This window comes from Colius striatus, chromosome 12, assembly GCF_028858725.1.
Source record: "Colius striatus isolate bColStr4 chromosome 12, bColStr4.1.hap1, whole genome shotgun sequence".
Classification (NCBI taxonomy): Eukaryota; Metazoa; Chordata; class Aves; order Coliiformes; family Coliidae; genus Colius; species Colius striatus.
In genome coordinates, this window is record NC_084770.1 from 21,803,334 (window position 1) to 21,831,102 (window position 27,769).

A 27,769-nucleotide genomic window follows, 5' to 3' on the forward strand; every position below is an offset into this window, starting at 1 on the left:
AGAATTCTGAGACAGCCAATTTGGCCCCTTTTTATCACACTAACTAGGCAAAATCTGATCTCATTGAAAAATAATGTTGCTCCCTGCGCTGTGCATCCTTCATGAGAAATACCCTCACAAAGCCGTGCTTCTGAACTCGGGTTTATGTTTGCCGTGCTGCATACATGGGAATATTGCCCAATGCAGAGGAATCCTGCAGACACATCTGCACGCAGATGCTGGCAACTCTTGAGGAGGGCTTATCCCCATCTCCCAAGCGGCTGCCAACACACCTGCTGCTCTGTCCTCTGCCCTACTTTCTTTTAGTTGTGCTTAGGGATGAAGTCGACAAGAAAAAGTGCTTTGGATTAAAATCTGGACCGTGCCAAACGTGACAGCTGCAGTGGCTCCTCCGCCTCAGTTTTTAGAGAGTACTTCTGCAACAGCGCGGTGCCGGGCTACCCCCGCCCCGCCTCTCCGCTCCCCTCAGCCAGCTGCCGCCCCGCGCCGCCGTTTCATTCTTTAAACGGCGCGATGGGGTATCTCCGGCCCCCCGAGGAGAGGGAACGCAAAGGCGAGCGCGGGACTGCCGACACCGGCCTGTGAAAGCGCCGGGCCCGGGCGGACAGGCGGGAATACTCCTCCCCCGGCCCACAGAGAACCGCCACCCAAGATGGCGGCTGCGGCTGAGGGGCTCGGCCGAAGCGCCTGGAAGCGCCCGCGCCACGCCCCTCCCTCCGCGCTCCGTCACCGCTCGCGTCACGTCCTCGCGCAGCTCCCGCCCTCTGCCTCGCCTCTTCCTATTGGCCTCGGGGCTCGGGCCCCGCAGCCAATCGGCGGGCGCGGCCGGCCGGCCCAGAGCGAGGCTGCCCCTCTTTCCCCTCCCCTCCCCCGCTCGCGCCGATCCTCGCTACCGGCACGTTCGGCCGCCGGCAGCGGCAGCGCCGCCCCCGAGCAGCCCGGCAGCCACCAGCCCGGCAGCGACCAGCGGCACCGGCGCTTCCCCGCCCCGCCTCGCCTCACAGCGGCTCGGCAGCGCGGGCCGCGCCGCAGCGGCCGGCGAGGCGTGAGCGGGCTCGGCGGCCGCAGCGGCGCCGGGAAGGGGGATCCCGGGCGGGCTCGGGCAGGGGCGCGGGCCCGGGAGGAGGCGGAGGAGCCACGCTCCCTCCCACCTTCCCCCCTCCTCCCCGCCATGGCCGACAACGAGAAACTGGACAACCAGCGGCTCAAGAACTTCAAGAACAAAGGCCGCGACCTGGAGGTAACCGCCGCGGCGCCTCGCGGGAGGGGCCGGCCGGCCATGGCGGCGGGGGGGGGGCGGGAGCCGCGGCCGCCGTGTGGCGTCTTTCCTAATCCGCCGGCGGGGGGCCCGCGGCGGGGCCGCGGCCTGCACCGCCCGCCCCGCCGGGAGGCGGGAGCGCCGCTCCCCGGCGCCCGGGCGGCGAGGGGAACGGAAGGGAAGGGAGGAAGAAGGAGGAGGGGAGGCCGCGCTGTGGGGCCGGGTGCGGCCGGGCCGTTGGGCGCCGTGCGGAGGCGGGAGCGCCGCGGCTGAGGGAGCCTCGGTGGCCGCCACCTGCCCGCCCCGCGGCGCAGCGCAGGGGGCTCCCGCGGCCCACCCCGCGGGGCAGGCCGGCCCCGGCCTCGCGGTTGAGGCCCTGGTTTGTCGTAGGTCGGCCCAGCCGCTGGCTCCGTAGAGGCACTTCCGCGGCGTTTTGCCGCCTGTGACGGCAGTCCTGTGCTCCTGCGGCTCGCCCTCACGTTCTTGCTGGCACTTAATAGACGCTCGTTGGGCTGAGTAGCCCCTAAAAGCCTGAGTCAGAGATTGGGGCCCAGCTGAGTGTTGTGCTGTGTGTCTCTGTAAGATACTCAAGGGAATAAACGAATTCATTACTGCTTACGTGCTATAGGAGAGATTATTATTAAAAAAACCCAAACCCACTTGTTTTTTCCCAATCCAAGTGAACGTTGCTGTTTTGCTGTTCAGTTAGTCGTGTATGGAAACAGTTGTGGCCTGTAGTGTAGACCCTCCAAACTTTTTGGTGGCTGGATTGCCACACACGTTATTTGAGCTGTGAAGGTGCATCCTCAACACAGCAGAAGAGATTATGAACTTGGGGATTCCTTAGTAAATATTCAGTTTTTGGAATTAGATATCAATCTTCAACCATGAATGCTTGGCCAGGAGAACCAACTGGGTGTCGTTCATCATAATACAGTCACTATAGGGTTCTGATCAAGAAACAGGCTTTGGCATTCTCGCCTCTGTTTTTCACTAGCCTCAATCTGTGTCCCAGTGATTAGCATAATATTCTAATTTTTCATATGAAGACAATTGCAGAGTATTTATTTTTTCAGAAGTAGGAGATGCATTAACATTGCTGTAGTTTCTTAAAACATCTGCCAAGTTTCCCATTTGGGTAATTCAGAAGTCAGTAATGCCTCAGTTTTTAACTTGTCCAAGTATATGGATAAAACGGTTTATTGTCCAGTTACATACAAAGTGTGACAATGCCAAAAATGTTGAAAATGGGAATCATTACTTCAGTGATTGCTCTGTTTACTAACAGGGCTGTAAGCTTTGTTGGTAACTGCTTGCCTTGGATGTTAATTTGGTTTTGGCTGAATTGTTTTGTTATCATTCAGTAGACAACCGTACAAGAAAGGCATCTTTTGGAAGCCACACAGTCATACCTATGCTGTCATAGTGAAAAAATGAATTTAGTGGCATAATACAGGTTGGAATTTATCTGCCTTTTCTCTCCTTTGGTGCCTACGTACTGAGTTTTGAGGTAAGTCAGATAAAGTAGGGAAGGAAGATGAACATGTGCAAGTAACAAGAACACGTGTATCAGGAAGCGGGTGATCTTGTCAGTATGTTTTGCATCTGCTGATGCGTTTAAACAGGCCTCTCCCCTCTGAAAAGCCCACTGCTAGGCCGTGTTAAATTTTAGATACTGACACCTCTCCAACAAATCCTGGAACATATGCTTGGTACCTAAAATAACTGCTATGGAAGGCCACTTTTCATACAATAGCTCAGGCTTATGGCAATCATTCCTGCTTATTATCTGCTTACACATCACATTTTTCATTAGTGGGAGGTGTGTTGGTAGTGCCCAGTTATAGCCAAGTATCCTCTGGTAGCAACAGTTGCTAATGAGTATTGGTTTGGTTCATAACACCTGTGTTCCTGTGCTGCTTTTAGCAGAAAGATGGCTATTGACTTCACAAAGGAAGCCAACATTTGATCTTTATCTCTTTTCCTCCTCCTTCACTCCTCCTCCCTTTATCTCAGCTGACACTGTGCCTTTTGCTGTTGATTTCTTTTGCAAAACCACAATATTTTCTTTCTTTTTGATTGACAATTCACCTCCTTTTGCCATCAGCAGACAAATGATAGGTCACTGTAGTTTTGGCAAATTCCAGATGAACAGATACTTCAGGGGGCTATGAAGGGTTACAAGGTGCAAACTACGATTCCGTGTTACCGGGGGGGTCAGTCACAACTGGCAGTTACATAGCTAGCAGTTGCTGTAATGTTGTATTCACCTTCCAGCTTTTGTGCCTTCACAGGAAGTTATTGTGTGTTTTACAAAAAGCAAGGAATTTCTTGCATCTCCTTCTCCTGAAGCCTTAAGGGTGTGTTTAGCTTTTTGGCTACTTAGTAAGTTAAAGTTGGACTTTCATGTTCCAGCCCATATCAATGGGCTTCTAAAAATACAAGTTTTGGCCTTGGGAGAGGGGAGGGGAAAAAAAACAACCCCAAAACAGCATACCTGTTTTACATAAGTTGTTTAACTAAATTCTTTCATGTGCTTAAGTATTGGGTAAACATGCATGCATGGACGTGTTATGCTGTAAACAATTGCTGCCATGTGTTTTGAGATGACAGATTGGCAGTGACAGTGGGAATAGGGGGATTCATTGTGACCAGAAATGAAATACATCCTTGTCTTTTTTTTTTCTTATTTAGAGTACTACTCAGAGAAATAGTATAATAAACTAATATATATTGGATGAATTTATGTCCTGAGAGCAGTAATATTATTTGTAGACAATAGTAAGGCAGTATCTCTGTGTAGTGTTTAATTCTTTTTTCTAGTCTATTATGTGCAGCATTTTGTTAAGATCTTCCAAGATTTACAAGTTGTTAGAGCTGAGAGGGGAAGGGGGAAAGACAGTATTTGTTACAGCATGAAAAGAAGGCAGACTTCCAGAACTGTAGATGTGCTCACACTTTTTTTAAGCATGTAAACCCAAAATCTTGCTTAATTAATTGTTTATCTGAGCTCTTCTACAGAGTGATGCAAATGCTGATCTACTAGGAAAGCCAGCTAAGGTAACTTTTTTCATCCTGTGTCCTAAATGAGAAACAGGCTTTATTTGGCCTTTTTCTTCCCCTTGAATAAAAAAAGATGAGCAGGTTTTTGTTTATTGTGGGGATTACTCTGATGATACTGAATTTTCTTTCTGGCTTTTATTTTTTATTGTAGTGCCATAGACCTTGGAATGGAATACTAGATCGTTGCTATACAGAGGCAGTACAATAAGTGCAAAGTGATCATTGTGTCTGCAATAGACATAGTTTTATGAACAGCTTGGCTTTGAGTAATTGCTGTTCATTACTGCATGTTAGTACTCTTGAGCGTAGTACTGGCCTTGTCTTCCCTGACTTGCCTGGGTGAGAGATTTAAGAATTGCTTTAGTAGTGCCAATGCTGAAGTGTCAAATAGATATCTGTGCTGTGTAGTTGAGGGACGTATGATGTGAAATAATGACAGTATCATAATGCAGAGTACTTACAATACCTGCTCCAAAATTAGGTTTTATTTAGATGTTATAAGATCCACAGTGTTAAAATTTTTTGCCAATAGTGTTCACTGGACTTGTAATACCAACAATGTATTTGAGAACTCCAAGGAATTGAAGGAAAGGTTGAGATCTACTGTCTATCACAGACAGTTAGAAGCTTTTCAGCCTTTTCTGTATTCCACACAAAATAATTTGCTTGGGATTCAAATATAGAGGTGTCAAAGGAGAGCAGGAATTTCACTCTTGAGCTAGTTAAAAATAGGTTCCTTTAAGCTGACTTGTAGTTCTGTGGTGAAGCTCATGCATTTTGTCATTTAAAAATGGAACTGAGGTATTTGTTTGGATAACGCGTTTTATTTGGCATGCACAACTTCTCCAGGTAAAAAAAACCTAGAATGACAGCATGTGCAGTGTCATATTGATTTTTCTTTATTTGTCACTGAGAGTCCCATGGTAATTTTGAAGGGGGAATAGTTGCTGAGATGTGTTTTCTGGTGGTATCTTGTAGAGGTGGTGATGACTTTCAAATCCCATAGCAGTTCTCTCAGTGATCCTTGAGACTTGATTGCTCCAGATTTTGCAAATGAGCTAGGATTAGTATAGGAGGGACCTAAATCACTTGATTAAACTGAATGTGAAGAGTATGGTTTTGTACCACATCCAGATATGAACTTGCATGCGTCTCTGAAGGGTTCCTTCCTTGGTTTATAGTTCAGGGACTTTTATACCTGTGAGGGAAGAGACCGAGTTTCCCAGTCATTGCTGTGGTCATGGCGCTGCATGTTCTGAGTTGTAGGCTAGTCTTCCTCCACGGTGGTCTGCAAGCTTGATGCCTTCTGTGTCTAGTGAGTAAGCAGTTTGTGCTCAGGGCCATAGTAAGTTGTGTTTTAAAAGGAAAGTAGTCCCTAGAGGGGTTTCAGAGACGAGTGGATGTTGCACTGAGGGAAATGGTCTAGTGGTTGATATGGCTGGGACAAAGGCTGGACTTGATGATCTTAAAGGTCTCTTCCAGCCAAAATGATTCTGTGATTCTAAGATGCCATCGAGGTCACAGAAGACTTTGGGGGTAAATAGTCTGTTTCTGCACATATACCACCACTCCCCTTGTGAAGTTTATATTTTGAATTGTAGATGCAGACTAGTGCTGATGTGGAGTGATAACTTTCTAGGAAGGAAAGATGGCTCCAGCAGCTCAGCTTTACAGTACTGCTGACTTTGCAGTTCCCCAAAAGAAACCATGTGCCTCCAGAAACACTGCAATGAAGGAAGTAGGGAAAGTTCTACCATTACTTACATGCTGTGAGACCTTCCTGTTACAGGCATGTAAACATTGCTCCTGGACTGATACATAAGGAGAAAACCCAACCCATCCCCCAAAACAGTGAAGACAGGCTGTGTGTATGATGAGGTCTGAGTTTCAGAGAAACAGTGAGTCAGAGCAGTAAGTGGAAGAGGGGTCAGGATATGTGAGCTCCAGGTGTACCTGGAAAGGGCTGAAGGCATCATTTGAGGGTGACACACACAGAACGTTTGTCTGGATCTGGTATTGTTGTGAAAAACAGTAGAATGTATCAGGATTCTGCAGTCATCAGCTGACACAAGATTTGAATGATAAGCTGAAGGGCTCAGTAATGACAAGTGGTCAGAAAATAACCCTTGTGCTCAAACTTCAGCTAAATATAATTGAAAAAAAAGGAGGATGGAAGGGTAGCAATCTCAGGCTGACAGAAATAGATTTGATCATTTGATTTTCGATGTAGCAGATGACAAACAGGATCCAGTGACTGAGAGTGCCACATGAATTCATGCTGAAGTGATGAGTGTGTTTGAAACTGGAACGTTTTTCAAGGTCCATTCTGAACTCTTTCTAGAAGCTTTGTTTTCCTTCTCACAGATGTGTTAGTGCAAACTGAGAAATGATTCAGAGAAGTCTTCATAATCATCTCAGATTTTACACAGAACAAAAGGGAGGATCTAGCATTACAATGTCATTTGCCAAGAAACCATCATACTGAGGCTTCTGCCCCAACACCAGTTGGTCTTGAGTCTGCTTGCCACTTTAGTTTCTCCAAGCCATCTATTCCGTTTCTAGGCTGAGGTGATGATGCTGTGAAACTCAGTGACAGAGCTGACTTCAGTTCTTGAGCATTTTCTCTTCCTAGGGGGAAGAGCAATGACAGGTTGACCAGTAATAACTACTTTGTCAAGCAACTACTGTTTACATAAGGCTCCACCAAAATAATGTCCTGTTTTAGTAAATTGTTCTTATGAGTGACTTCAGTGGTTGCATGTCTTTGATGTGAAGACTGTATTGAGTCCAGGATATGCAGGTCCTCTTCAGCAGCAGACAGGAATGACAACCAAGGGCTTGTCGGCTTATGACTGGAGGGAGAACATTCTTGTACCAGCAGAGTGTTGATGGAGTTTCAGGGTGTTTTTTTTAAAGTCTGATAAAATGCACAAACAGTCTTTTGAGTAAAGAAACTTCTAAATGACACATCTGAGGCTTTTCTTTCTGGAAGTATTTGCTTTGATCGCCCTGACTTCTCCTTGTCTATCACATATGTGTGTGCTTGCCCAGAGGGTGTGTTACCACCTGAGTTGGAATGAATTGGAGGGGGGGGTGCTCACTAGTAATTGTAACTTACTTTTTAATATCCTTAGTGTCTCTTCAGAGTTGGTGTCCTAGCAATTCAGTCTTCTGCTCCTTGAAAATGTAGGTTGGGACTTGCTCATGGTTAGCAACAGTTTTTATGTGACCAGTTACATCATTATTGAAGCCTGGTGAGAAGAATCCTTCTTGCATGGGTAAAACTTGCTTATTTTCTTAGGTTGCAGCCACAGTTGTGGATTGGGAAGGCGTTAATTAATGGTCTTGTGAGATGATCGGGAGCTTGGTACAGTTCTGCAGTCTTTTCAGACATTTTCCTCACTTTATTTCCTGCTTGAATATGTCAGGTTAGTAGACTTTGGAGAAACTACACTGAGTGCTACGTTATTGACTGAGAGTAAAGAGCCTGTAGTAGATAAATCAGTTGTAAAGTTGCAGCATCTTGCTGGGTGGTGTCCAGTAGTATCAACTTCTCCAGGAATGCAGCAGCACTTTGAACACAGACAAAGGACTATTGAGTGATTCCTGCCTTCAACTCTGTTCTTCAGAGTTGCCATTCATCATTCAGGTGGGATGCATGCCCTCCCTGGTGAGTCTTAAGCTCGGATTCCCCACTGCTGACCTGTTTAGTGTCCTGTGATGTGTGCAGCTGCAGCGGGGGCCAGGGCAGAGAGCTGAAGCATGGACTGCCAGGTAGCCTGCAAATGCATATGTAGGAAGACAGCCGCTGGAGAAACTTCTTTATTTTGTACAGAAACTCGAGTTGGAGCTATTACAAAACATTGCAACTTCATTTCTCTATTAGCAAGGCAGGTATTGTGTTAGTTCAGAGAATACCTATTGGACTAGAAAAGTGTTAATTAAGATCTTTTATTAGTTAAGTACATTTTTTTCCTCTTTAGAGATTACACTTCTGAGATTCTTACCATCATTTGAAGAATTTTAAGAAATATTTGAAAGCCTTATCTAGCTCTGCAGAGTAAGTTCTTCACACTGGAGTAAAGTTTATCTGCACACTAAGTGTTCAGTGTTAACGTGGCCTTATGTAACAGACATGACTTTTTAAAGGTTTGACACTGAAAAAGCCATGAGTCTAAGCTGTGTTAGACTCACCTATTGATTCTAATTATCTGGCCAATTGAATTAACAGTCTTTAAAGATGTACATATTTCTTGCAAACTGGCTTTGGTGCATTTGAGTGTGGGACAGTTTTGTACTTGCTTATTACAGCTCTTATCTAGCTGTTCCAGGTGGTGCAGCTGCATTGGATATGCTTGTATGCTTTGCCTTTAATACAGTGGGAAGCTGTCATTGTGTGGGTGTGTTGGGGAGGGTTTCTCCTCTTCTGCCTGTTTTCGTCATGAATTTTGGTCCACAAATGATGGAAAGTTGTACCTCCAAAGTAGTGGGGAACCATCCCTTTTCCACTTGCTTCCTCCAAGAAGGTCTGTCTTGCTCAGAGCTGGAAATTTGATCCTGATGAAATGTACGTTCCTTTGATAAAAATAATTGCGCTTCCGAAAGTCAAGCTTTTAATCCTTATCTTCAGAGCTGCTGCTTGTTGCTGTTCACAAGCTGTCCTAGCTGTTCCTTTTCCTTGTAGTCTGTGTTAATGCAGTCCCTCGTGCTCCGGGATTTTAAGCTTTCTCTGGGCTAGTGAATGCATTTTTTATTGCGACTTAAGCAATTACTTCAAGTTTGCTGTTCTCCTTAATTACAAAGTTCCAAGTATAGAATAAAGTCATTATAGACTGATTGTTTCTGTTTTCACTTTGCACTGTAGTAACACAAGCAGTGGTAATTGATGTATATTTAAAGTTGCTTTTTTCCCTGTATACTGTCACACACACAATCTCACACACAGAATCACAGAATCTTAAGGGTTGGAAGGGCCCTTGAAAGCTCATCCAGTACAACGCTCCTGCCAGAGCAGGACCACCTAGAGTAGGTCACACAGGAACAGGACCTGGTAGAGAAAATGACAAAAAAAAGCTTAGTGCCAAGGGGTTATGTGGTTTTCATTTATAAGTATTTTTGTAACTCAGCTTTGTATCCTAGATCCTAGGGCACAGAGCTAGTAGTGTGTCATATATTAACAGATGTGTGCATTTCAGAAGTGTGTACAGTCTGTAGATTCCTTTTGCTACTTTTTTCTCCTTGATATGTTTGTGGAGGTTTGGGTGAGTGAGAGCTCCTACAGAGCTGTCCCACCTTCTGTTTTGTGAAGGGTATATTTACATTGCTGTGCTGGGATAAGAAGCCTGGTAGGCAGCTTTCAAAGAAGGGCTTAGTTGTCCAAATCTGTTTATTCTAAAGAATATTACTGAAATGGTTTCTGCTTTAGCAGTTGTGCCTTTGTTAGGTGAAGGATTACCTGCACAGTCTGAACTTCAGCTGCTGTTATTCTGTATGGCTGTACAGTGACAGTTCCCTCTTGGTAATGGGTTTGTGCCTTGTGCCAGTTTCTGAATGCTCAGCTGGTCTGGCCAAGTGTGTCTGCCAGGGGAGTTGTCCCATTGCACTTTTGCCCTGAGGAATCAAGAGATAAGGATTCTCAGGTGCTTAGGTAGGCAGTTGTGCTGGACTTAGACAAGACAGTTTTCAGTTTACCAGTATGCCTTATAAAAGTGGCAGTTTTGGCTGCCTCTGGGTTTTGGCTCATGCTCTCTCTGTATATGTATCTTGAATCCAGAAAAGCTTATAGATGTTAGGCAAACTTTGTGTGTCTTCTGTTAGTTTGTCACAATGTTACAGTGCTTTCGATGCTGCTGACATATGCACACCTTCTTTCAACCTTGCCTTTTGTTAAAAGACTCCTGTTTATGCTCTAATTCTGTATCCTCTCTTTTCTTCCACATGAAGACCTGGGAGGTCTATTCTACTCCAAAATGTACAGGCAGAAGTAATACTGTTACCTCCATTTTCTTTGGGTTTTCTACTTTTATTCTAAAAACTGAAGTTGCTTGTGAACAAGTACTGTTTAAAGTGCATGAACTTAAAAATAACTGTGCAGTAACTTTAATACTTGGTTTAAGTTCAGAGCATAACGTGCTTTGGTCTTGATTCTTTTCAGACTATGAGAAGACAAAGAAATGAAGTTGTTGTGGAATTGAGAAAGGTGAGGTAACCTAACATTGTTCTTACAAATGCAATTGGTTTGGCTATATTGCTGTTTCAGTAAAATCTAAGTGTTTTTGTTAAATGATTAAAACAGTATGTTCTTCTGCAATCCAAGAAGAGTAATTAGAACTTGCTTTATTTTACTTGAAGGATGAGCAGGATTTGGAATGGCCATGTCTCGTTATTAATACTGACAAATAGTCTCTAGTCTAAGTATTGATGGATGGATGTACATGAAACTTCCATGAAAAGTAGCTGTTGCTGTAGGTAAAGTTGGATGGAGGTTTTTTTCCTAGGAAAAAATTATTTCCAAAAATGTTTGTGCAACTCTCTCCAACTTCTGGAATGGTGGAAGTTTTAATAAAATCAATGAAAACATCTTTATGAGGCTTGTTGAAAACAGGAGCTTCTCTTGCCTTCGTAACATTCCCTCCCCTGCTCCAATCAAAATGGTAAAGGTATTACATTGTTTTTCTCTTTAAGAACAAAAGAGATGAGCATCTTCTAAAGAGGAGAAACGTTCCCCATGAAGATATCTGTGAAGATTCTGATATAGATGGTGACTTTAGAGTGGTAAGAATTGACTCTCAAGCATGTCTTTTTTTTTATGTATTGAAAAGACATTTCTGATTGCTAACTGCTTTTGTCTTTGCTTTCTAGCAAAACACTTCTTTGGAGGCAATAGTACAGGTAAAAAACAATTAATTGTTTGGAAATTCTTCATGTCATAGTGACAAATACGTGAAGAGTCTAAATTCTGTTCTGTTTTAGAATGCTTCAAGTGACAACCAGGGTATACAGTTAAGTGCTGTGCAGGCTGCGAGGTAAGAACACGCTTGTCTCCAGTATGCTCTCTTTGTCCTTAATTCATCATGTTCTTAATTTCATAAACTGTCTTCTAACTTTACTGGTTTTTAAAAAGCAAACTTGATAAATGGAACTTTACAAATCAAAGTTGTAAATGCTTAGATCTGTGAAGCAGTTGGGATTTTCATTGCATCTATGTAAATACAAAGCTATTTTAGTGCAGTACTTAATGCTTCTTACAAGTAAAATATATAATTAGCAGGAATAAAGTCTTTAGCTTTAAATACAGAAAGACCTGACATAATCCTTTTTCTAGTTTTGCCATGGATTAGGCCTCTAAAACCACATTTTTTGCTTGAAGAAGAATTGTGCTTAGCTGTGTATATTTAAGAACTGGTGCTAAAATAGTCTTACCAACTTTGCGTAAATTTGGGATTTGACTACTGTTTCATGAACTACTACGTGGCTGGGGTTTTTGTCTTTGTAGCAGAAAGCTACAACTTTGTGTATGTTTACCCTCTATGACCGAAGAAGTTGAAGTGCAAGGGAAGACTTGCAGATCAAAGAGAAGTCAGGTGAATTGGAAGTCCTGTGCCCATTTCTGTTGGGCAACTTCATTTAAGCAAATCCCAAACCAGACCAACCACTGAACTCCCCAAAACCTGAAGTTCTATCTGATTCTTGTAGTACAGTTCTATACTTGTTTGAGCAGGTGGCATGCTTATCAATGACCAGAAATCCATGTTAAGATTCTGTAGGTATGCTTTTGTACACAATCTGTATTCACATTTTCTCCTTTGCTTAGTTTTCTGTGGTATTTTGTTTCACACCTCTGGCTTTCCATCTCCTCTTTCCTCATGGTGCACCCTTTAACACAGCAGTGATATCTTTCAGGGTAAAAAGGCAGTGGAAACGTGGTTTCCAGTTACTATGCTCTGTCATGCTTTTAATGTGTTTGTGAAAATGACTACATGTAATATCTCTTCCTACTGCTAGTAAAAGTTTGGTGTGGCAGCCCCAGCTGTCCCCTCCAAGAATCCTCTTTTGTTCTCCTTAATCCCTTTGCTGCAGAAAGGTGAAGCTAAAGGGATTAAAAATTGAAACCTATGTGTACTCGTCTCCTCGTTGCAGTAGCACTATGTGAATCCTTGCTCTATGATATTATATGCTTAGTAAAGAAGAAACAGGTTTCCTCCTTTCATGTCAAAGCAGACAGGATCTATTTATCTCCCTTTTTGGGTGGAGGAGGAGGAGGAAGCTGCAGGAGGGTGTAACTGAATAACTCTGATCTTTTTTTTTTACTGGCTGGTAATAAACTTCAGAAGTGGTCAGAGGAGACATGGCAACTGAAAGGGGCAGTGAATGGAATGGCTTTGCTTTTTCAGTAACTTCCACTCTGGTGATTAAATATTTTCACTTAAAGTAGAGAAAAACAAATGCCTGAGACGTACTGGGGAGAAAGTTCCTAGCCCAGAAAGTAGTGCAGCACTGGACCAGTTTGTATCTGCTTGCTTGGAGGTTTCCAAAACTCATCCCCAGGAAGCCATTACCGACCTGATCTAGTGTCAGCAAGAATCCAACTTTGAGCACAAGGTTGGATCGCACAGCCTCCAGAGCTCTTTCCAGTCATCACTTCTCGTTCTGTGACTTGTCTTTAAGCCCTGCATTTTTTCCTTCTCCTGAACAGAAAGCTGCTTTCCAGCGATCGCAATCCACCCATTGATGATCTCATCAAATCAGGAATATTACCTATTCTAGTGCACTGTCTTGAAAGAGATGACAAGTGAGTATTTCTAAAATTTAATGTTCTACTTGTGACAGGAGTTCTTGGTGTTTAGCTAATGTGCCTATGGTGTGTGATTTGAAAACTCATGTTACAGTCATATTTTTTGTTCTTACTTTGCAGTCCTTCTTTACAGTTTGAAGCTGCATGGGCTTTGACAAACATTGCCTCTGGAACCTCTGAACAAACACAGGCCGTAGTTCAATCTAGTAAGTCCTACAGTATTTGATCATTGATAAAGCACACACTGTAGCTTCCACAAAAATAACACCATCTGAATGATACTATAAAGAGCATCTACACTCCTCCTTTCTATCTCAAGCATGTTCACAGATCCACACATTAGGGTTGGTCCTCTCAGGCGATAGCTGGGATGGTTGAAATTGAGTTGTCAGTCGCAGGCACGTTGCTCAAGGACCTGCCCGTGAAGCCTCCTGCCAGGTGTTCTCCCTGTTCTCTGGCAAGCAGTGTCCCTTGAAGTGCACACCTGCTTTTGTTCTTCATTTTCTCAGATTTTAAATTCAGTTGGGTATCCTAATGGTGAGTAATCTCTTCTGGAAACTCACGCTGTTTTACCAGAGTTAGTATCTGCTGGTTTCCAGTTCTCAGGCTTCAAAAACGGAAGAGAAAGCCCCAAACCTTGGAAAAAAACCCCAAACCCAACCTTTCCTGTATTATTATGAAAATGGGGATCAAGTCCAGAGGACAGCAGACATTGAACTCTCTTCCAAAATCAAGTTGAATTAAAAATGCTGCCCTTCATATTTTGAGGAATCTGAATTATGGAAAGGAATTGTTGTTGGACTTGGAATCTGAGTTGCCAAGCAAAGCAAACTTTCTTCTATACTCTTAAACACATCCCAAGTCAAAATAGTACTTCTGTTGGTAAAGCAGAACTAAGTAGAAGTGCCTGCAGGCTTTTTGAGTTGAATGAATAAGAGAGTAGAGTTTCTCGAGACCCATGGAGGAATCAAACATACAGTAAAAAAGATTTTTGCCTAAAGTCTAAGGAAAGTAAATCCACAAAATGTTTGTGAGATAGCAGGACCTTTAATGATTGGGTTCAGTGTTGTATTGCAGTGCTGCTGATAGCATTAAACATGCTGTGCTTCAAGCACTGCAAAGACACAGAATTACACTTGATCACTTTTTTTGTGTTCTCCCACTACAGCAATCTTATATTGACTTTTTAGAACTGCTTGGAACTTTTATTCAATGTAGTGAGTAGAGTTTCTAAGCTGTGTGTTGGAGGTTTATTGATGCATTGTCTGTGTTTGTTACGTATATTCCATGGCTGACTCAAGTAATCAGAGTCATCTTTATTTTGCATTGTTAGCTCTAAGCCATTCCAGGCTGCTCACAAACTGTATATTATGGGCTTTATATTTAGGAAAAAGAAGTATTAAGAAGTAGTCTTTAGCACCATCTTTTCTGTCAAATGGCTGGGTGTGTTTCAAAGATACTCAACTGGACAAATACATTCATTCTTCACAGCAGATGTGAAGGAATTTAAGGCAGGTGACTTCAGCTTAAAGGACTTCTTTAATTGTATATTTTGAGACTGCATTGGTTGTAAGATCAGTTGCCCTTTGCTTTTACAAATTCTTAAGATCCTAATAACTTTTTGACACAGCTTGGATTTGCCCATTACAGTGTGTATCTTTGCTAACACATTTACCTTTTTTCCCATCCTCTGCCTTTCTCAGATGCATCCTGAGTTTTCCTTTGGAAAAAGTTAGTTAACACATTTGTCCCACACCTGATCTATAACACTTTTTTTTAATCTAAACCTAGCTTATTGATGGATTGGAGATGAGTGCCAAGTACAATAATGTTTTTTTTCAGTGGTAATCTCTGATTTTAGCTAGGTGTGCATGCATGCACTACGTGAGCATATTTAATAGCCACAACATCTGCTTCATAACTATGGTTTATTTGCTGTAAGGATTTCAATGAAAAGGATGATCTGTTTTAGTCTTTCTGTAAGTCCTTATTAACATGCTTGCTGAGAATGTTTCTTCTCCTTACATACACTGTACAATAACTTTCTGTAGTAGGAAGCAGGAATCCTTTTCTGATCTGTTTCTCTAGCAAAGAATGCTTTTGGTTTGAGAGAGTCTCTTGAAATATGTGATCTGAAGTGAATGACTGTTGCTTACAGACTAAACTGTCATTAGCAAATTGTGTAAGCAAGCACCTTAGTGCTGGGGGGAAAAAAGAAAGGATTAATTATCTAATTGAGCATACAGGTCTAGCTGTGTATGCTCAAGCAAACGAGTTTCCTCTCGGCAGAGCCACGGGTGAAGCTGCACACTAAAGTGTTGCCTGGAGCTCCACACTGGCAGTGTGTACAGAAGATCCCTCGATAGTTGGCTTTCTGCATGTGCCAGGACCAGCTACTGGCATGTATTTTAATACCAGTGAAAATGTGATGGGGCATACAGGGTACTGTAAATCAGTAAGAGTGAAACTAATTACGTGCCCTCTAACTGCCTTGGCAGTCTAGAATGTAGATGTGAACCTACTGACTGTTAAGTTGGCTAATTTGAATGGGTGAGATTGGTCTCCAACAGTTCCTATTTGACAGTTGGTTCTGATAGATAGCCCAGAATTTCCAAATTCAGTAAGTGTACCTATATTTGGAGTCTTGACAAACTTCAGTGAACTTTTGAGACTTATACACAAATTAAACATCAGGTTATTTTAGGACTTGCTTTGATAATAATCTGAAGAGCAGGCTCTGTGAGAGAGTGCAATGAGGGAGGAAGTGTTACAGTGTGTTTTATCTCAGTATCAGCTGGGAAGTTAGTGAAGTTCTGACCAATACTCAACTGGGAGAAAAATTTTTCCTGCAGTACTGAATTTTTATTTAAAAACTGCTTTGTCCTTTGAGAGATGTGTTTAATCATTGCATGGGGTTTTGTTTGTGTCTTTCAGATGCTGTGCCACTTTTCCTGAGACTACTGCATTCACCTCATCAAAATGTTTGTGAGCAAGCTGTGTGGGCTCTAGGAAATATCATAGGTTTGTGTTACTCCTGCCACTAAAATCTTCTCGTTTCCTTTTGGTATAGAATGAATAAACCAGGTAGGATTTTCTTGTGTTAGAACTTTGAGATGCTCCACTGTGAGACAAAAGGCAGCTGTTAGACTGGCAAACTCCCCTGCTCTTGAACTTACTTCTGTTTTCTCTCTTGTATATCGATGGGGTACAGCCAGAAACACATGCCTACACACTTTCTTTCCAGGTACAGGAAAAGGAGTTACTGGCAGACATGCAGATGTTAAACCTGTTTTGCATTGATGTCTGAAGTACCTGCCTGAGCTAACATACATTGTGTTGAATTCTAGATAAGTTGAGATCATTCTCTTTCTTTTGATTTTTCCTCTGCATGTGCAAGCATTAGCTTTGTGGTTTACAGCCATGACTACATTTGTAGCACTTGAGGGTTAATACCAGTTGTTACACACTGAGATTTCTGCTGTCTGATACCTCAGAAATAGCTAATCCTTCTTGAGAAGCAAACCAACAAAATGCACAGTACTGTAACTGCCTGAAGCTGTTAGTGGTCTATGTGCAGTGCAAATCAGATGCTGCTTTCAAGGCAACTGTAGTGATCCTTCAGACGTGAAGATCACCATACCTGTTTTCAGGCAATTATCAACTACTCTTGGGATGTTTTAGTATTGATTGTAAACTTTGGGAAGCAGGGATACATTGGATTATCTCTCCTTAATGGTTTGGCATTGTCCACCACTCCTTTTCCTTTGCACAACACCACTCCAACCTATACATCTGCTAAAAATGATGGAACACTTTTCTGTTAAGAATGAAGCTGTTTTTAATGAGTACTTCAAAATGAAACAATTAGGCAGGCAGCCACAGGTCCTACTAAAGCATTATATAAGTGTCTTTACGATAGATATATGTATATAATATGTGTGCACATTCTTTCAAGGTCCATATGTTTTAACTTTATGCATTTTAAATGTCTGAAGTTCTAAGTGTGCAGAAATGAGACTTGCTGTGAGTGGCAGGGGATGATCTGTGTCTTCATGTTTCTTTGCTGTCTCAAACAGGTGATGGACCCCAGTGTAGAGATTACGTTATTAGTCTTGGAGTAGTGAAACCACTGCTGTCTTTCATCAGCCCGTCTATTCCCATAACTTTCTTAAGAAATGTTACTTGGGTCATGGTCAACTTGTGCCGTCACAAAGATCCTCCTCCGCCGATGGAAACCATTCAGGAGGTGACTGAATTGCTGTGCAATGTGACTGAGCTCAACTTGTGTATCCATCTGCCTTAAAAATAACTGTCAGATGCTTCTTTTTCTCCTTAGATCCTTCCAGCCCTCTGTGTTTTAATTCACCACACGGATGTAAATGTAAGTAACACCCCTTAGAGGCACTTTGGTAGAGGTTTTTTTAGCTGAAGTATAAAGCTTTTCTTGACAAAAAAATCAGACCTGATGTTCTCTTTCATTATGGTAAACTTATTTGGATGTCTTTAACTGCTTATTTTGAAGTATCAGTTTGGGGTTTTGCCTGGTATTTCTCTGTATCTTTGCAAGTGCTTATTTGAAGGTACTTTCCCTACACCTAAAGTGCAGTTTTGGTTGTATTGCTGTGAGCATTCATTTACAGGCTTTTTTGACTAGTACTGAAGTTTGAGGCTGTAATGAAAATCAGTGTAAGTTAAAAAAAAATTAGTGGCTGCTACATAAAATGTTAGCTTTAGGTGTGACTCCTGAGGTGTTAAATATGAACTTAGGTTATTTGAACAGTGAAGAAAATGAGGGAGACTTTTCTTAGGCAAAAAGCTGACCCATTTCAGAAATGAAGTAATGTTTCATTAACTCTTTGCTGCCAAGTTGTAGCTCAGTTCTCATGGTAATGACAACGGTGCTTTACCAAAATATGTTTAAACCTATTAACTAAAGTTTGCATGGTAATTGCAGTATTTAGTTTCTTGTATATGAGGAGAAATTAAGCTCATGTGAATTTCATGAGATGACTGTATTTGAATCAGTCAAGAGTTGTCAGTGAAAACCATGCTGAGGTTTTGTCAGCTGCCACCTGATGTTGAGCTTTGCTGCTGTTTAAGTTGGTTATTGTGTGTGTATGTACACACACAGAAGAAATTCAGTCTAAGTGCTGTTGCACCAGATGATAAAAAACAGTCAAAACTTTTCAGTTTTGTGGGTGGATGTCAGGAGAAAATAACCTGATGCTATATAATGTCCAGCTTATTGGTTTGAGAGTGACAAATGCCCATGGTTTAGTGTTTGCTAGGGTTTCATCTTCCAGGGGTGAGGCTTTCATATCTGACATTGTCTACAAGTACTTCATGAAAAGATCAGCTGTAATTGAAGTGCTGTTATCTCCTTCAGAATTTAATCTGTAGTTGGCAATTTAGCTGTTGTTTAGCTGATCTTTTAAAATCTTTGTATTGTTTGGAGCTTTGAATGGATTGAACAATAGGTGTATTTCAGAGTTCTTTAGTGGCATGCATGAAGGTTGTAAAACAAAGTGAGGTTCTGCTGTTATGCATCAATTCTGGATTCACAAGAACTATTTTATCAGTTAATTTATTTTTGTCTAAGACTTGTACTATTTCTGTGCTATTTACAAAGAAATGTTTTCACTGATAGATATTGGTAGATACAGTCTGGGCGCTCTCATATCTAACGGATGCTGGCAATGAACAGATCCAGATGGTGATAGACTCTGGAATAGTCCCTCATTTGGTTCCTCTACTCAGTCATCAAGAAGTTAAAGTGCAAGTAAGTTTGGATAACTTTTAAGGAAGCATTGCTCAAAGTGGAATACTAGAGAAAGTGGTTTCTTTCTCCGGTTCATTTTGACATTTAAAGAACACTCTTTTCTGTGTGGTATAGCATTTGCACAAAATCTTTTTGTTTTGTAATTTACTTTCAAACAGTATGTGCTCATCTAGAAAAGTCTGTGATTAAAAGGACTCTTTAAGGAAAGTGGGTTGTTTCTTTCAGACTGCTGCACTGAGAGCTGTAGGAAACATTGTCACTGGTACCGATGAACAGACACAGGTAGTTCTGAATTGTGAAGCTCTGTCACATTTTCCAGCACTTCTGACACATCCCAAAGAAAAAATTAATAAGGTAAGTAACTGCAGAGGTGGCACCCAATTTGTAACACTTTCGTATTTGCTTTAGCTGTTTTGGATTCCACGTAACATAGCATGGTAGGGATTTGAGTAATTGACTGCACCAGTTTATGGCAAGAGCAGGCAGGATACTGAAATCTTCCTTGAAGTTACCATCTGCAGAAAAATCTCTAAGGAGGTGCAAGCTTGCACTTGACAAGGATGTTGTTTCCCGATGCTTCTAGTTGAATTTTTATGAAATTAAAGCTTTATGTTATAATTTTGACTGTTGACTTAAAAGTTAGAATTCTTGGTATGTGAAATGTCACTTTAATTAAACTGAACTCTCTTGGAAGTGATGAAATAGAGATAATTGGATGTCTCTTTGAATGGAGTGTGTGTGATACATGGAAATTAAGCCAAATCGGGGTGGGGAGTATGTGTGTGTGTGTGTGTGTGTGCATGTATAGAAGAGGCTTTAAACGGGGGCACTGATAATGCGGTGCTGATTCCGGAGTGCATCTGAGGCATGTTGGTCACTTCTGGGGTGCAACTTTACAACATTGCCGATGATTAAAGCCCAAAGCAAGCCCACCGAGACAAGCCTAAGCATCCTAAATCTCTGACAGGTTCATTATCAAAAGTGATCCTGTGATCTGATCTGAGAGACTCAGTTGAATGAGAATTTCCAAATCTCATGTTGAGAAATATTTGTTGTGCCAGAGGAGCTTGAGAGGAGAAGGGAATTGAGAAGGAGTGATGGAGGGTTTCTAGGAAGGAGGAAAGTTATCCAAGATTAAAAAAAAGATACTCTGATGAACATAGTTAACTTTATGTGAAACTGTGTGTTATTTCTTCACTAAAGTATAGTTTCCCACTTAAAACTGGAGTTGGGGAGTATTTGATTGTAACTTGTAGCATTGAAAGACTGAGGAGTCTTGTGGAATCTCCTAAGGTGACACTGTCCGTTTTGTTGCCTTTGTATCTAGTCTACTGGGAATTCAGCTATGTACCGTCGGAGTACTTGATTGTGTTTAAGATTGGCTAGTGTATAAACTGTAGGTCCAAAAATGTGCATCTGTAAAGTCTTGCAGGGGTGGAAGTAAAGCCTTACACAGAAGGCTCTATGAATTAATAACTTTCTTGCATCCTTTTCTTTTTCAGGAAGCAGTGTGGTTCCTATCTAACATCACTGCAGGAAACCAGCAGCAAGTTCAGGCAGTAATAGATGCAAACCTTGTTCCAATGATAATACATCTTCTAGATAAGGTTAGATAACAAGAAGGATTTAAGTTTGTTTCCTGAATTGGAGAAAGTGACATTGAATTACTTGCTTCATGTCTTATGTCATACTGTAAATGTGAGGAGCAGGAGTAAACTCCACCCATGAGCATTTTTCATCTGTTGCATACATTACTGGTGGTATTCTCTTGTAAGGGGCTGTGAGCTGTTATTGGAGGAAGGATGCACATCAGAAGATCTCAGATCCTTCTACATGTCATTTGAATTCTTTTTCTCACTTTGTAAACAGTGAGGATAGAATTCTTTACTCTCCCGTGTGGTGGGAAGAGGTCTGGATGGGGAACAGCATCTATTTGCCAAAGCTTAAGGACTTCACCCTTTTTCTCCACATCATTTGGAAACATCAGAAAGTTGTCAACAATGGCAGTTATTAACCTGTTTGTGTTATAACATTTATACAGTCTTGAGAGGATTCTAAATGATATGACACCAGATTATGGACTAGGTTTGTTTAATCAGTGTCTTATTTGAAGCAAGTGCATCAACAAAGAGTAGATGCCCACAGAAAATAACCATCTTGTTTCAGTATTTGTAGCTATTCTGGTTTTCCCATAGAAAAGCAATGTGCTGTAAGCATGTGTAGATTATGCATGAGTAGATGTATGCTTCTTTTCAGTAGTAGATAAAGTTTATTGGGATGAATGCTTGTCATTACCTTTATTGTTAAATAGTCAAGTCAAATAGGTGCTTACAGATGTTTGTGAATGCTTTTCTTGTGCCTTTTCACAAAGTCTCTTATTATTCACTAGTAAAAGAGCTGGAGACCTTTCTCTTTAAATTTACTAAGCAGACTTGAGTTTAACCTCAGAAGCAGCCACAGTTGCAGGATATACAGTGGCTTATCAAAACTGACACTTAGTGCTTATCTCTGGCTGTAACATGACAGCTGTTGATAAGGAATGTGAGAGCAGAGTCCTGCAGCTTTTACTTGCTTTGATGCAAACAAATTTGTCTTTGCTGGAAGACATATTTAAAAGCGGGGTTGCAAGGAAGGGGTGAACACTCTGAGTAGACGCAAACATCTTCAGGATTTATTGGTTACCTTCCCTGCTTATTGGCAACTGATATGGTGATACCATGGGGAAGGACTGTTACAGGTACAAGAATTTACCAGAATACTACGTCATAGGGAAACTGGAATGAGTATTTCTGTTTATGTTTGTATTTTCAGGGTGACTTTGGTACTCAGAAAGAAGCTGCTTGGGCAATAAGCAACTTAACCATCAGTGGAAGAAAAGACCAAGTGAGTCAAACCTGAAGAAAAGGTCCCTTATCTTTCTGGGGACTACATCAGCCGATGGGTGTACTCTTCTGTACCAGGGTTATGTCTGGATTCTTCCTTTGTTCAGTAACTCTTCTCTCTTCCACAAGGGCTTTGAGAGTAAACTGTGTTTCTGGAGTGATCTAAGATTTGAGTTATCGCTGGTGATTTGGACAGAAGTTCCCCTGTTAGAATGGCCCAGTAGCTATGAATGACTGCATTCAGGCTCTGATGAGATTCTTGGACATTCAACATCTTTCTACCTTTTTCCCCCTTGCAGATAAGATAATTGTGATGATAGTAGCCATTCAGTAGAAAAACACTAGTTTCCTGTAAGCCCATGATGTTACATTTGTGGTGGGATTGGGGTGGTGGTGATGTTCAAAAATGAGGTTGAAACTCCTTGTTTAACTGAAAAATTCCCAGGATCTGCTACTTGTGTGTTCTAGTGTTGTGGTTTAACTCCAGCCAGCAACAAAGCACCAAACAGCCACTTGCTCACTCTGTTCCCCCACAGGGAGATGGGAGGAAAATTGGGGAGGTAGAGTTAAAATCTTAAGAGTTGAGATGAAAACAGTTTAATAACAAAAATAAAATATAATAATAACAATAATAAAATAATTTAAAAGGAATAGAATAGAACCCAGGAAGAGTGATGCACAATGCAGTTCCTCAGCACCTAGTGCCTGAGCAGTTATCAGCCCCTCCTAGCAAGCTCCACCCTGTTTCTGTACTGGCCATGACATCCTATGGTCTGGAATAGCCCTTTGGCTAGTTGGGGTCAGCTTCATGCTCCCTCCCAGCTTCTTGGGCATCTGCTTGCTGGTAGTCTGGGAAACTTGAGAAATCCTTAACTGGAGAGAAGCCCTACTCAGCAGCCACCCAAACATCCCTGTGTTACCGATGTTATTTTCACGTGAACTCCAAAACAAAACACTGCACCAGCTCCTAGGAACATTATCCCAGCCAAAATCAGAATACTCCTAACTTGTTGTGTTACTTTGACTTCATTTGTGGCGCAGTGTTTGCTTCTGTCAGGCTCCTGATGTAACCATCTGCTCTTTTCCCCACAGGTGGCATACTTAATTCAACAAAACGTAATTCCCCCCTTTTGCAATTTGCTGACAGTAAAAGATGCACAAGTTGTGCAAGTGGTTCTGGATGGACTAAGTAATATATTAAAAATGGCTGAAGATGAAGCAGAAACCATAGCCAATCTTATAGAGGAGTGTGGAGGTATGAGGCTTCATGTTTTGGTAGGGGTTCTTTTTCAGAAATTGGTGGTTTGGTGTTATTGAATGGGGTTTGTTTTTAAGCAAGTCTTTATTCCAAAGCAAACCTTTGCATGTCTGTCAGGTGAATATACTGCGCTTTTCCTAACTTACTAAGTTCCTGATCAAGTGATATGTGGAGGAGATGGATAATGGCAATAAAATTCATTAGGTGCTAGTTTTCTAACAGTCTTGTTACTTGACAAGGTAGTTTCTGTTAATGTAGGGATTATATGTTTACCTTAATCATGTGCAAGTTATGTCCAGGTGAATTTGGGGAGAGAAACAGAATCTGTGTACAACAGTAGCAGAAGTGTGAGAGCTTTAATTTTCTAATGGCTTTCAGACTTACATTGGCTGCTATTTAAGTTGACTGAAACTCTTTCAGGGTGAAAGAACAATGATAGTGACTTCAGGCACTGTTCAGCTGTGTGGGAGGTACAAAATCTTGAGGGGAGAAGGGGGAAGCCGAATTGATTAGTGATGGTTGAGGTGAGAAAAAAGAGACATTTATGCCTAAAGAAAGCTCTTGCTTGTCCGAACTTCAGCAATATTTGTGGTTGCTCTACTGATGTCTGCCAATGCTGTCCTGGAGCTACTTGCTATATGAGGGAGCTGCAGGTCAGTAACAGGGCATTAGGAGTGTCACAGCTTGGAGTGGTCACAGCAGGTGCTGAAAAGATGGCCTTGTGAAAAGGAAATAAGTCCTGGTGCTTGGCCCTTGCCACATTTCACAGATTAGCTTAACCACTTACCAGCAGGAATGGGAGGGAAGTACTGTCATTGCTGGAATTGACCTTTTATATGTTTTTTTTTTGGGAGAGGGTCATGATATGTAGTCTTTAAGATGCTTTTATGCTTTAAGCATCCTATATCGTAGTCAATCTATTCCTAGGTTTGTCTTTAAGGCCTCGTAATACAAATGAACTGAGAGGGAAGTTGTTTTGCTTGAACCTGGTATTTTAACTGTTACGTTTCTTGGGTCTTTACTGTAGGCCTCGAGAAAATTGAACAGCTACAAAATCATGAAAATGAAGACATCTACAAACTGGCTTATGAGATCATTGATCAGTTCTTCTCTTCAGATGATGTAAGTGTGCAATAGCTCTGCCATCTGCTTTGGTAGTTGTTTATAAATGTGGTTCAGTATAAAGGCAGCAGCTCTAAAGCCTGATCTGGGACATCTTGCGTTTTCAGTGAGGAGTGAACCCATATTTGCACCTTTTGTGTATTTTGCCATTCTTCATCACAAAGTATCTAAAGATCTGGTGCCTAATTTAAGCCTTATCTGTAGGGATTAAAACACTAGGCTTTCCATAGTTTACTTGCCAGCTTCTAAGCTTGACATTTGCCATTTGATGAGCTCCCTGCTGATTTGAGTACTGAATCTGAGATTCCACTTCTTCACAAATGATTTTGAATACTTCAGTAATTTCAGAGGGTGGGATGTGTTGATAAAGAATGTTGTTTTCAGATTAAACATGTAAGGTGAATGAAAGGAAGGGGTTAGATTTGTGTGCCTTTTGAATCATGAAAGTTAATTGCATATGGAGGAAGTGCTATCCTGTCTGTGTTAGGAAGAGTGAGAGTTTTCCACATAGCTGAAGAACTTTTGGGAGCAAATCACTGCAGACACGGTAGAGCTTAGTTGCGTTCATGCCTTCCTGTCTGCACTGAAGTTGAGTTTCACTTTTGTTTGAACAAAAACACATGAGTCTTGTCTAGCAACTTAAATTTTGCATTTGGAATTTAGTCTTGTGTCAATTTGCTAACCTGTATACCACCTGTTTAAATTGAAACTGCAGTTTTGACTTAATCCTTACTTCATTTAGTGGTATTGGTCTTCAGAACTGAGAGTTTAAAAGCTGGCAATAAGGATAAAGCATGATGGACACAATGCTTTCCAGGAGTGAAAACTGTATAAACCAGAGGCTGTTGGGTGCTGTGTAGCCTGCCTGCTATAAATACAAGCCATAGCTCTTTGGCCTAAATTATTTTGTCATTATAACACTCTTACAAAATTGAGGGAAAAGAATGACAGGACTTGATGCAAGGAAAGTAGATGAGGTGAAAAGCTAGATGCCCTTTAGACTTGTCCAAGTCCTTTTTAGTGAAGCTTTTGTCTTTCTGTTCCTACTCACGATGTTCTCATTCTGTTCCAGATTGATGAAGACCCTAGCATTGTTCCAGAAGCAATACAAGGTGGAACATTTGGTTTCAATTCATCTGCCAATGTACCAGCAGAAGGGTTCCAGTTTTAGAGTGGTATTTTGGAAGTTAGGTACAATGCAGCACTGAATAATAAAAAAAAAAAGGTTTGATCCATCAATCTTGGCTCATGGGATCCGCTGCTGCATTAAATCGGGAAAGAACATGTGAAGATTTCATTTGGAATCACAGAAAAGCCCAAATGAAGTCGGGATGGCGAGTGGGTGCGAGTGAGAATGAGTGGCAAAATGTAACGAAAAACTTCACACTGAATGCTTATTTAGATTGTTCAAAGAAAAAGGGCTACAGGTCAAAGATCTTCAGTGCCTGAGAAGGAACAATGACTTACTAGAGCAATTGGGGGGAAATGCAGTACTATCATCATCAAGCCTTGTAAGCATAAGAGAATAGGATGCCCATATAAGTCCAAGGAGAATGAGCCCAGGCCTTGCTATGAAGCACCGTGTGAATGGACAACATTGAGTGAATGTCTGAACTCGATGCTGTGGAGCCAGGCTCATGTTTCAAACCCGGGGCTCTTCAGTCCTGCAGCAGGCTCCTAGTCCTGGAGTGGCGTGTGTACGAGAGTATGGTTGTGATGCTGTATGTGAACGCATGCAAGCTTGATTCGCCTTCAGGGGGCTGATAATAAACCTAGTCAATCATCAAAATGAGTTCATAAGTGTTAACTTACACTGGACACAAAAGCAAAGACCGGTTTAGCAGCAGACTCTGGTTTACTCCTGCAGCCTGTGTTTCTTTTCATTTTGAGGTTTGGTTTTTTTTTTTTCCCCTCTTTCTTTTTTTTTTTTCCTTTCAGTTATTTTTAATTTCTTTCCTGTATGGCTTATTAGTTGTTTGTAAAGTCAGAATTTCAGGAAGGCTTCCCTGTGCATTTGCACCAGATGAATGTTTGATGTTATGAAAAGCTTTCCATATCATCAAAACTAATTTGTAGATTTTTGCATGAAAAAAAAAAACCCACCCATACATTTCCCTTCAGATAGACTGTGTTGCAGTACACAAGTTGCCATAATAGTAGAAAGCAGTAAAATGTGGTAATAAAAAGAAAAAAATATCATCCTTTTCATTTTCAAAGATAACATGAAGACCTTTGCATGTGGTAACCTACAACATAGTTCATTTTTAGATTTTGTTGAGTCCTGTAACCAAATGTTTCTGTTGTGGTAGAATACCGTGCTGTGTTTCAATGTTACTTGTTTTCAGACTTTGTTTTCTATGAAAATGATATGGAAACTTCTAAAAAAATGAAATTTGGTGCATATGTACTGCCGAATACAGACCGAAAAAGAGGTGTGAATAGATGTACAAATCAAGTCATGGTTTGAACACCTTTAATATGCCTAATCCAATTGTTTTAGACTCTTTTTATCTTAGATGTAGGCAGCCATGAACAATCTATTTTGAGCCACTTTAGAGAGAAGACTTTGTATTTTTAAAACTTGCACAAAAAGGATGCAAGTGTTTTTATAATTGGAGTAATGCCTCAGTTTTGAGGTTCTGCACACTAAATTAAAGGTGAAGTTACAAATTTGTACAAAATGAACTCTTTATAAGGTGGCTCATTGTAGGAAATGCTGTGCCTTCCCCTTTGAGCACAAGTGTTGCATGAACAACAGTTTGCTATAATAAAACATACCAGATTAGCCACCATTAGCATCTATATCTACCTTGTGTTTTAAAATCAACTGGTAATTCTGAAACACTGTAGAATGGATAAAGATTATTTTGTGATCATAACTCTTTGTTGGACTAGAGTATTTTTGCAGCATTCCTTGTCATCAGAAACATGGTTAAAGTTTAAAACTAGAAGCAGCGGAAACTAGCTTGTGAAATTTATCCGAGTAGAGTGCAGGCTAGGCTGTCTTGGGGAAATAAACATTAAAACTTGCAACAGAGTTGTATTTGGTGTGTCTTTGTGTACATGCTTCAGTTTTCATCTAAAGGTGACGAGCAATGTTCTTGAAGACCTCCCTCCTGTCTGAGGGATGCTTTTAACTGCCAAATGGCAGTGTGTTGCGGCATGTGTTGTATAGGCTGGAGGAAATGACTTGCTGTAAATTGAGAGAACTTGTTTGCCTGGTTCCATGGTGTGTATTCACTAAATAAACTGGAGCTGTTAGGGAACACTTGGAGGAGATAAAACGCTTCAACTGGTGGTTTTAAGGAAGTTGCAGTGCCAGAAGTTATACTTACTGCTGCACACCAAGATCTCTTTGGGAAGGATGTGCTGTAGAAAATGGCTTTATTGTTGGAATCCATTCTTGTTGGGGGTAAACGGGAGAAGACATGCTTGTAGAAACTTTCCAAAACAGAAGAAAAACCCAAAACCACTCTGGCAAGGTCTGCATTTGCTGCCAGTAAATGTCTCTCTTGGGCACTTCGCCTGATAGGATCTGCTTTAAAAATTACCTTGAGCTGGTAAATTACCTTGGGCTGTTTTGCGTGCAGCCTTTCTTACAGGGGCAGTGGTG

At 41.5% G+C, this 27,769-nt stretch overlaps 1 protein-coding gene and 1 non-coding gene across 2 annotated transcripts; both read left to right on the forward strand.

Moving 5' to 3' along the window:
- Positions 1-1,023: 1,023 nt before the first annotated feature.
- On the forward strand, positions 1,024-27,189 carry KPNA4 (karyopherin subunit alpha 4). Its single transcript, XM_062006252.1, has 17 exons — positions 1,024-1,240; positions 10,476-10,520; positions 11,006-11,095; positions 11,183-11,212; positions 11,294-11,346; positions 13,017-13,112; positions 13,236-13,321; positions 16,050-16,136; positions 17,192-17,361; positions 17,452-17,496; positions 18,763-18,894; positions 19,120-19,248; positions 20,397-20,501; positions 21,706-21,777; positions 22,869-23,031; positions 24,062-24,156; positions 25,229-27,189. Exons 1-17 carry the CDS (start codon positions 1,172-1,174, stop codon positions 25,325-25,327), a joined length of 1,566 nt encoding a protein of 521 aa, XP_061862236.1. The 5' UTR covers positions 1,024-1,171; the 3' UTR covers positions 25,328-27,189.
- Positions 19,583-19,897, forward strand: LOC133626498 (small Cajal body-specific RNA 7). Its single transcript, XR_009819571.1, has one exon. It is a non-coding gene; the product is annotated as a small Cajal body-specific RNA 7 (non-coding RNA).
- Positions 27,190-27,769: the final 580 nt, after the last annotated feature.